This window comes from Rhinopithecus bieti, unplaced genomic scaffold (assembly GCF_001698545.2).
Source record: "Rhinopithecus bieti isolate Rb0 unplaced genomic scaffold, ASM169854v2 scaffold_20169, whole genome shotgun sequence".
In the NCBI taxonomy this organism is placed as follows: domain Eukaryota; kingdom Metazoa; phylum Chordata; class Mammalia; order Primates; family Cercopithecidae; genus Rhinopithecus; species Rhinopithecus bieti.
Window position 1 is genome coordinate 2,212,116 of NW_016810766.1, and position 9,909 is coordinate 2,222,024.

General features: G+C 40.8%; 1 protein-coding gene across 1 annotated transcript in view; it reads left to right on the forward strand.

Moving 5' to 3' along the window:
• Positions 1–9,909, forward strand: part of LOC108542669 (adhesion G protein-coupled receptor L3) — a gene marked incomplete at its 3' end in the record, with an annotated part of 115,669 nt that overhangs the window by 4,128 nt on the left and 101,632 nt on the right. The window contains exons 2-3 of the mRNA XM_017892774.1: positions 462–790; positions 3,878–3,981. Of these exons, the coding sequence (XP_017748263.1) occupies positions 462–790; positions 3,878–3,981 (433 nt within the window). The remainder of the gene's footprint in view (positions 1–461; positions 791–3,877; positions 3,982–9,909) is intronic.

The window sequence follows — 9,909 nt, forward strand, 5'->3', positions numbered from 1 at the left end:
TTTTTTTTTTTTTTTTTTTTTTTTTTGGCCTCTCCCCTGTTTGCTGCATATATAGAAATCCAAATTATACTTCATGTGAAAATAAAATTTTATATAGTTCCCTCTTCTATACAAAGTTTGATAATTCTAAGGAGAGGGCTTAAAGTTTTAATCCTCCAATTGTCAAAAAGGCTGGGAAGCATTAAGAAGCTTATGAATGAAGAGTTGAGTTGTGCTGTAATTTTGTTTTCTAGGATTTGAGTTTCTAGAACCATTAAAAGCCTGTGTTTGGCAGTGATCAGTTGGTCGCTTTGATACTCAAGTGGCACCCTGATACCTTGGTATTGGCTTATTTTTGCCATGTTTAAAATGAAAATCAGGATGAGGACTTCTAGAGCTTTAAAGCCCTTTCAACAGTCAAATAAAAATAATTTCTAAAGTGTTAGGACATCTTGAGGTCCTACTGTGAACAAGCAATGTAGGTGTTTTCTTTCTAATTTTATTTCAGATATCTCTACCACAGGACCCCTTGGCATGGGAAGCACGACCACCAGTACCACCCTTCGGACCACAACTTTGAGCCCAGGAAGGAGTACCACTCTGTCAGTGTCAGGAAGAAGAAACCGGAGTACTAGCACCCCATCTCCAGCTGTTGAGGTGCTTGATGACATGACCACACACCTTCCATCAGCATCGTCCCAAATCCCAGTTCTCGAAGAGAGCTGTGAGCCTGTGGAAGCCCGAGAAATCATGTGGTTTAAGACCCGTCAAGGACAGATAGCAAAGCAGCCATGCCCTGCAGGAACTATAGGTAAGTCTGTGCTAAAGCACTGAGTTAAAACTGTTGTGTTACTTTGGCTTTATTTTCTAGTGTTCTTTTCGTTTTCCTTCCTCCCTCCCTCCCTCCCTCCTTGTCTCTCTTTTCTTTTCTTTTCTCTTTTCTTTTTTCTTTTCTTTTCTTTCTCTTTCTTTCTTTCTCCCATCTTTCTTCTTTCTTTGTTTTCATTACAGCATATTTTATTACTTGACATTTAACTAAATTCTGAACTCAGCTAAATTACAATTTAAAGCTATCTATTTTCCAATTTGAAAATGTAACCTGATTAAGTCACAGGTAACCTGTGAGATCTGCGTTTTGCCCTCGTAGTCTCTGGGTCAAGGTAAAGTTAGGCTGTAGATGTTCAGGCTACTCTAGAGGCTCGGCTTTTCTATGCAGCAGTCCAGAGGGGATTACTTGATTGCTGGGAGTTAGTCTCATGCTTATCACCAACCATCAGATATTGATTGCAGAAAATGAGGTCCAGGACTTCTATATTAGAAGCTTATCATGGAAACGACCTAACATGTTACAAAAGAGAACGTTTGACTCTCCTTTTTATCAGCCATTGTAGTTGTCCTCTGATGGTCAAAGGCTCCGAACACTGTTGGGGACCACGCTGCAGGAGTCAACCTAGCACTCATGCATCCACCAGAGAACAATCTTGCATTGTTTCCTCTAGGGGATAGATAAGAACTCAATACTTTTTTTCCTTTTTTTTTTTTTTTTTTTGAGATGGTATCTCAGTCTATCGCCCAGGCTGGAGTGCAGCAGCATGATCTCGGCTCACCCTCTACCTCCAGGGTTCAAGAGATTCTCCTTCCTCAGCTTCCTGAGTAGCTGGGATTACAGGTGCCCACCACCATGCCCAGCTAATTTTTTTTTTTTTTTTTTTTTTTGTATTTTTAGTAGACAGGTTTAGCCATGTTGGCCAGGCTGGTCTCAAACTCCTGACCTCAGGTGATCCGCCAGCCTCAGCTTCCCAAATTTCTGGGAGTACAGGCATGAACCACTGCGCCCGGCCTTCTTTGCCTATTTTATTACTGATATAATTCATAATATCTTCACATGGTAACCATATTATTATTAATTTTGCTTAAGCAAAGGCATTCTGATTTTCTTATTGTTGCATACATTGATATTCGTAAATGAATCCTTGTCACGTTTGCATTATTCTCTAAAATATGTAAATAAGAGAAATTCACAATATATGTCACCTTGCATTCTCAGGGACTTTCTCCTTGGGTATTATTGATTTGAATACTTCAAGGAAAAAAGTTTTTTTTAGAAAGTTCTGATATGGGTATATCATTTCATATTCCGTGGTATAGGAAATGGTGGGTGGGAAGACCAAAGAGTATCTTGATTTTATAAAAAATACACTTTTTTCAGCAAAATATTTAAAAACATTCAAAAATATTCATTTTATTTAAGAAAAAGAGGGAGAATGTTTATTTGTGTGTTTGTGGTTATGAAGTTTTCTGTGATCCTGGAATCAGAGAACGTGGGAGCCACCTTCTCTCTTAAGCTCTGTTTCCTTAGTTTCTTAGGTCTCGTTCCTTTTACTTCTTTTTTTTTTTTTTTTTTTTTTTTTTTTTTTGTGAGCAGAGTCCTCACTCTTCACCCGGCTTGGAGTGCCAGTGACGTTTCTCAGCCACTGCAAGCTCGCCTCCTGCGGTTCAACGCCATTCTCCTGCTCAGCCTCCCGCAGTAGCTGGGACTACAGGCAGCCCGCCACTTCGCCGTAGTTTTTGTATTTTTTATAGGACGGGGTCTTCACCAGTGCTTTAGCCAGCACGGTCTCATCCCTGACCTAGTGATCCGCCGTCTCGGCCTACCCAAGGCTGGGATTACAGGCTTGACACCGCGCCCGGCCAGTTCCTTTACTTCTAAAAGAAAAATAATAATAGCCGCCTACTGCAGAACTTTGTTTTGAAGATTAGTGAAACATTTTATTTGAAAGCACTTTGCTCTGCAGAAATGTGTCATTATTTGTCTGTGACAACTGGAAAAGAAATTTTCTGAAGCCCTCAGGGATTACTGTCAATACACCCCAGTCTCATTGTTACCCATCTCTGTCCATTCTGTTATGCCTTTGTCTAGGCCCCCACAATCTCTCACTTGAATTATTGCAATAGCTTCCTCACCATCACTCCATTACTCTCTCAAATTCATCTTCCATGTTCTTGCCAGAAATATCATTCCAAAACTCAAATTTGCTCATCATCTATCTCTTCTTTTAATATTCTCATTGATTTTCCAGCACCCATAGATGATAGACAAGGGAGTTTATGATCTGGTTTACTTTTCCACTTTAATTAAATACAACTCCCCAGTCCAGTAGACCCCAGTTCAAAAAAACTTGAGGTTTCCCAAAGAGCATATATTTTTCCACCTGGAATGTCCTTTTCCACCTGGAATGTCCTTTTCCACCTTGTTTTATTCCTGAAAAACCTTCACACTTATTCCTTTAAGGCTCAGCTGCTACCTTTCCTCTACAAAGTCAAGCACTAAGCTCCATGGAGGCACATATCACATCATCTCACACATGAAATTTTTTAAAAACAGTCCCCTGCTGGACATGGTGCCTGTAATCCCAGAACTTTGGGAGGACAAGGCAGGCAGATCACGAGGTCAGGAGTTTGAGACCAACGTGGCCAATATGGTGAAACCCTGTTTCTACTAAAAATGCAAAAATTAGCCGGGCGTGGTGGGGTGCACCTGTAGTCCCAGCTACTTGGGAGGCTGAGGCAAACTGGGAGGCAGAGGTTGCGGTGAGCCGAGATCTTCCCACTGCACTCCAGCCTGGGTGACAGAGTGAGACTCCGTCTCAAACAAAACAAAACAAAACAGTCCCCATACCTAATGTGGCTGCCACAAGTGCTTCAAACATATTGTATATTTTTGTTTGGAGTACTACATTTCTCTAGTGCTAAATGCTTACCTAGCACTGTATCTGGTGTTTTAATAAACATTATGTCGATTTAATTATCTCATTTTACCTTTGCTCATTTTAAATATACCATGGATGTGAAGTCATTTTCAGAAAAAGAAACAGATATATTTCTCTCATTATTATAGGTGTATCAACTTATCTATGCCTTGCTCCTGATGGAATTTGGGATCCCCAAGGACCAGATCTCAGCAACTGTTCTTCTCCTTGGGTCAATCATATAACACAGAAGGTAAATCCTGTGACTAACAAGAAAGTCTTTGCTAAACTATATTATCTACTCTTGATGATAGCTGTTGGAAACAAAACAGTCAAGAATTCTTTTAAAATCGATGTAGAAAATTCTTCCATTTTAATTTAATTTCACATTTAATGACAACCTCTAATACGTTATGAGCTAATTCTAGAATTTTGTTGTTTTTAAAGTGCAAATCCATGAATTTCCTCTTATATTGCTTATAATAATTTTATTATTAATAAAATTTCTATGGTATTGTGAACTACAGATATAAAAGTCCAAGAGGCATTATAAATTAAGCAAGTAAAAGTTTCTAGCATACATACATATGAGTTTTCCTGTGGAAATAATAATTATAATTTTTCAAAGTCTACCTTTGGAATCTTAAGGCATCTGATTAATGTTCTGTAACCGAATCATTTATCAGTGTTAAAAGTATACACATGTGTGACAGAATCTTGCAGACTCAAATTTTCAGAGCTTATTTGGTTGCAATATGTTGGACATTTTTATTATTAATGCACTGTGGGGCTTTGAATTGATTTCATTACAAACAGAGACCAGATGTGCATTTATGCCAAAAGGGTTATGGGATGAATCCTTATTATAGCAATTTATGTGAATTTATGCACTCCTAAAATGAGAGTCCTTCTATGGCACATTAGCTATGCTGAGGAATTTCTGAGAGAGATTTTCCCAAGAAATATTACAAATGATGACCTTACTAAAAGCCTGCCTGTGCCATTTGCTCTTTTCTCTATTTGTTTTTAACCAGACTTATCCTCAATAATATACTGTATAATAATCCATAAATATCTACCCAGTAGATCATTTAGCAGATGAGCCATAACTATCTATTTACCCTAAATCATGGAAGAATAGTGGTTATATTGACTCTAGTTACCCTCTTACATATGCATCTCCATACTTGTTGCTATTCATAATGATGCTTCTCCAATTTCAGCACTGTTCCTGCCACAGTTTTTATGTCCTTTGATTTTATTACAATGTAGCTCAGACCCCAGGGCAAATAACTCTTGCTGGATGTGATCAGATTAAGAGATCAGTAGCATATCTCTTTACATTAGCAATTCTTTAAAAACAGTCCCTAGATACTTAGCCCAGGGGTTAATACAAATTCAATAATAATTCTTCTAGAAGGCTGAATGCTTTCACGATAATTTCTGAATATAGTTGGATCATTTTATTGTAGAAATTACTAGGTGACTTTAACTGATAATGATGCTTAATTATTTTCTTTTCTCTGCAGCCCAGCTAATCTTGGGACAAAAGATAATTCAAAGACCAGACAGCTGTTGTCCATTTGATTTATAGACAGGATGTTTTTGTTTTTTAAAAAAATACCTCCTGTTCTTCCAGGGCATTTTTGTTTCATCCTGTAGAGTCTACAAAACTATGTTATGAGATCATTACATTTAAACTTGAATAACTTAGGTGACTGGAGCTTATAAAAAAAAAAACCTTAGATTGATTACCCAAAAATTTATAAAATCTTAAAAAGTACAGCAAGAGGCTTTTGAGCACTCTGAATCAGCTTATGTAACTTGTCCAAGGTCAGTGGTGGAGCTGGTATTTCGTGGAGAAGAAGTCAGTGGTGGAAAAGGTAGTTGAGACTACCTTCATGAAGACATCATACTTAACCACAACACTGGTTAAACCATGGATAGCTTATGACTGGCTTCATAGCCTTACACTCAGTTACCTATGCTGTCCCTCTACACTCTGCCTACCCTTTTACTTGGTTGTGTCCTTTATGCCTCCAAATATTTATGCTACTCATTGACTATAAATGATAGTCGAACAGGTTTCTTTACCACAAAACTCTAACACTTTTAAATATTAGTATTGAAAACTTCAAGAATCTGTTGTAGCATTCATAGGATTATTTGTCTATATTTTATCCTCCTCCTACCCAGGCTGTCTTTCATAGAATTCATCCCTTTTCTCATTTCCTTCCTCTCATTGTAATACCTGCGTAATACCAGAGTCCACACAGATGGAACACTTGAGGAGGTTTTGTTTACAAAGGTATTGGGACAGTAAAGGCAAACTGCAAGGGATGGAACAGGAACCCAGAGCAGGGGAGGAGCTGTTCCCAACCCCAGGCCTGTGGAGTACCAGATCAAAGGAGTGACCAAAAATAAGGAGCACTTTATCCTTGGGAAGAAAGATGATCTTAAGGCAAGGGACACAGCTTAGCCCCAGGTGGCCATTCAGAAAGGAATCCAGGTGAATTAATACCCTGACCTTACTTACCCTCCACCATCCATTTACCTGCCAAGCCACCCCACTGGCCAAACCCAACCAGAAGCCAAAGAAGGACACACTTAATGACTACCTTGTAAGTCCACCTTGTAAGGCAGAAGGCAGGATGGAGGAGGGTGGAGAGTAGCCCTGAACTAGCAAATGGAAGGTACCCAACATAGTCCTTGGCTTTTCTCCACTCCCTTCTCTCACCCTTCTTCCTTTTCCCATTGAATCAGCATTGTTGTCTAGGGTAAATGCTCATGGCTCATCATCTAGAGCCAAGAAGATTAAGGACGCAGACACACACAAGGAGTGAGTTTAGGAGCAGAGGTTTAATAGGCAAAAGAAGAGAAAGGAAAACAGTTCTCTCTCTTGTGAGAGAGAGAGGGGCTCCAAAATGGGAATTCCGACCCGGAGTGGTAGTGCACTGGATTTTATAGGCAGGCTTGAGGAGATGGTGTCTGATTTATGTAAGGCCCAAGATTGGTTGGACCAAGTGTGATGTTTACATAGTCTGCGGGGAAGGCTGGAAGGCTAGCCACCTCACCCTAATCTTTTCTTTTTTTTTTTTTTTTTGAGATGAAGTCTCGTTCTGTCACCCAGGTTGTAGTGCACTGGCACTGTCTTGGCTCACTGCAACCTCCACCTCCCAGGTTCAAGCAATTCTCTTGCCTCAGCCTCCTGAAGCTGGGACTACAGGCGCACACTGCAACACCTGGCTAATTTGTTGTATTTTAGTAGAGATGAGGTTTCACCATGTTGTCCAGGCTGGTCTCAAACTCCTGAGCTTAGCCAATCTGCCTGCTACGGCCTCCCAAAGTGCTAGGATTAGAGGAGTGAGCCATCATGCCCCACCACACTAACCTTATTATGCAAATAGGCTTTCCACTTGGCTTGCCATGTTGCCTGCTCCTTACTGTGCACGTGGCTGGCAAAGGGAAGGAGCTGCCATTTTGAACATGCCTAGTCCCAGGTAGCCTTCTCCTGTCAGCACAGCTGCCAGCATTCGCCTGTGCAAGCTTCTAGCTTGCCTTTCTACGTCTGCAGCTCAATTTTACAAGCTACTCTTTGTTAGAAAAGAAATGATTTTGGGGCTGCTTTTCATTAAAAGGAAAACCTTACTGAGAACTTTCTTACCCTATCTGCCTAAATAATTTCTTTTTAATTCCTGTATCACCATCTCCTTCTCTTTCCTTTGCCCTTCACCTCCCCTCTCCTCCCTCTTTGATTTCCTTTTTCCCACACACTCTTTACTCTGATCTCCTACCTCTTTCCATTTCTGCAACTGATTTTTTTCTGCCTTCTGCCATGTTGAAAAATTGAAGTCAAATAGATATCTTTAATGTTTCATTCTTCCCGCTACCCTCCCCCGCTGCCAGTATAGTTTTGTGAATTTCAAACTCGTAAAGCAAAGAAACGCTTTTTACCCCCAGTGGAAACAAGGTGAAAAAAACACAGTTAACACATGCAAAGAAAAAAAGTATATATTTGAAACGGTAGTTTTCTTCTTCTCAGGGATTTTGTGAATTAATGTACTCTGAAGTGTGAGTTCACTTGGACTGCTGTGGTTTATGGTTAAAAAACCAAACAAGGCCGGGTGCAGTGGCTCACACCTGTAATCCCAACACTTTGGGAGGCTGAGGCAGGCAGATCACGAGGTCAGGAGATCGAGACCATCCTGGCTAACACAGTGAAACCCTGTCTCTACTAAAAAATACAAAAAATTAGCCAGGCGTGGTGGCAGGCGCCTTGTAGTTCTAGCTACTTGGGAGGCTGAGGCAGGAGAATGGCATGAACCTGGGAGGCGGAGCTTGCAGTAAGCCAAGGTTGTGCCACTGTGCTCCAGCCTGGGTGCCAGAGTGAGCCTCCATCTCAAAAAAAATAAAAAAATTAAAATTAAAAATTAAAATAAAAATACAAACCATAGACGAGGTAGCTTATAAACAACAGAAGTATATTTGCCATGGTTCTGGAGGCTGGAAAGTCCAAGATCAAGGTGCTGGCAGATCCTTTGTCCAGTGAGGGCCTGCTTTCTGGTTCATCAGCAGCACCTTCTCACTGAATCCTCACATGGTGGAAGGGACAGCTCTCTGGGGCCTCATTTATAAGGGCAGTAATCCCAGTCATTAGGGCTCTGGCCTCATGACCTAATCCCTTCCCACAGGCCCCACCTCTTAACACTATCACATTGAGGATTCAATGTTAACATATGAATTTTGGAGGGACACAAACTTTCAGACCATTGCAACCTCCTTCTCATCGTTACAGTGCCCCTGGAGAACTCCTGAGGATGTTGAAGGAAAGAGCACTGACCTGAGGATCTTGATTGTTGAGTTATGGTGGACACATCATTAACCTCTGGATTGGTTTCCCCTTTTGTAAAATAGAGTAGATAATTAATTTTAGTGCTCACTAAATTTTAGACATACAGTGCTCACTGTATGTCACCACCATTATAGATTGCATAGGTAGCAGTTATACTCAAGTAAATGAATCAAGTTGCTGACTTTAGCTCAAAATAGGAAATCTTACATTTACATTTTCTTGAAAACATGAATTATGTTTTTTTCCCCCAGCAATCAGGCCAAGTGGACGAAAACAGCTAAAGAATCTTGATGGTTTCAACTCACAAACGAATTTGAGTCACTTATGTACTTGTGAAGTTAGAGATTAAGTTCCGTGTGACACTAAAGAGTGGATTACTTTTCACTAGAGAAGATGTAAGCTTTTAAAGTTAGAATATCACAAAGGAATTTGTTGCAAATAAACTAGCTGGATACATTCATAAAGATGAGATTTAATAAAAAAAGTTATTTGTACAGAAGGAAAAGGAGGAAAATCATAAGTTGTACAAAAGGTTACCTTTACTCCAACAATGTGATAGAGAAAAGGAGAGCGAAAGGGAGAGGAAAAGGCAGGGCAATAGGCAGGTGGATGGAAGTCTTGATGGATGTACATGGATGGATGGATGAATGGAGGGAAAGGAGGTAGAAGGGGTGGGCATGGTGGCTCACGCCTGTAATCCCAACACTTTGGGAGGCCAAGAAAGGCGGATCACGAGGTCAGGAGATCGAGACCATCCTGGCTAACATGGTGAAACCCTGTCTCTGCTAAAAATACAATAAATTAGCCGGATGTGGTGGTGGGTGCCTGTAGTCCCAGCTACTTGGGAGACTGAGGTAGGAGAACAGCGTGAACCCAGGAGGTGGAGCTTGCAGGGAGCCGAGATGGCGCCACTGCACTCCAGCTTGGGCTACAGAGCAAGACTCCATTTAAAAAAAAAAAAAAAAAAAAGGAGAAAAGGAGATAGAAGAATAAATGAATAGATAGATACATAAATAGATACATATCTGTATACATATCTACATACATTGGAAGATAGATACATGTCTTCAAATTAATGTTTTAAAAAAAGTCTCGGCCGGGCGCGGTGGCTCAAGCCTGTAATCCCAGCACTTTGGGAGGCCGAGACGGGTGGATCACGAGGTCAGGAGCTCGAGACCATCCTGGCTAACACGGTGAAACCCCATCTCTACTAACAAAAATACAAAAATCTAGCCGGGCGAGGTGGCGGGCGCCTGTAGTCCCAGCTACTCAGGAGGCTGAGGCAGGAGAATGGCGTAAACCCGGGAGGCGGAGCTTGCAGTGAGCTGA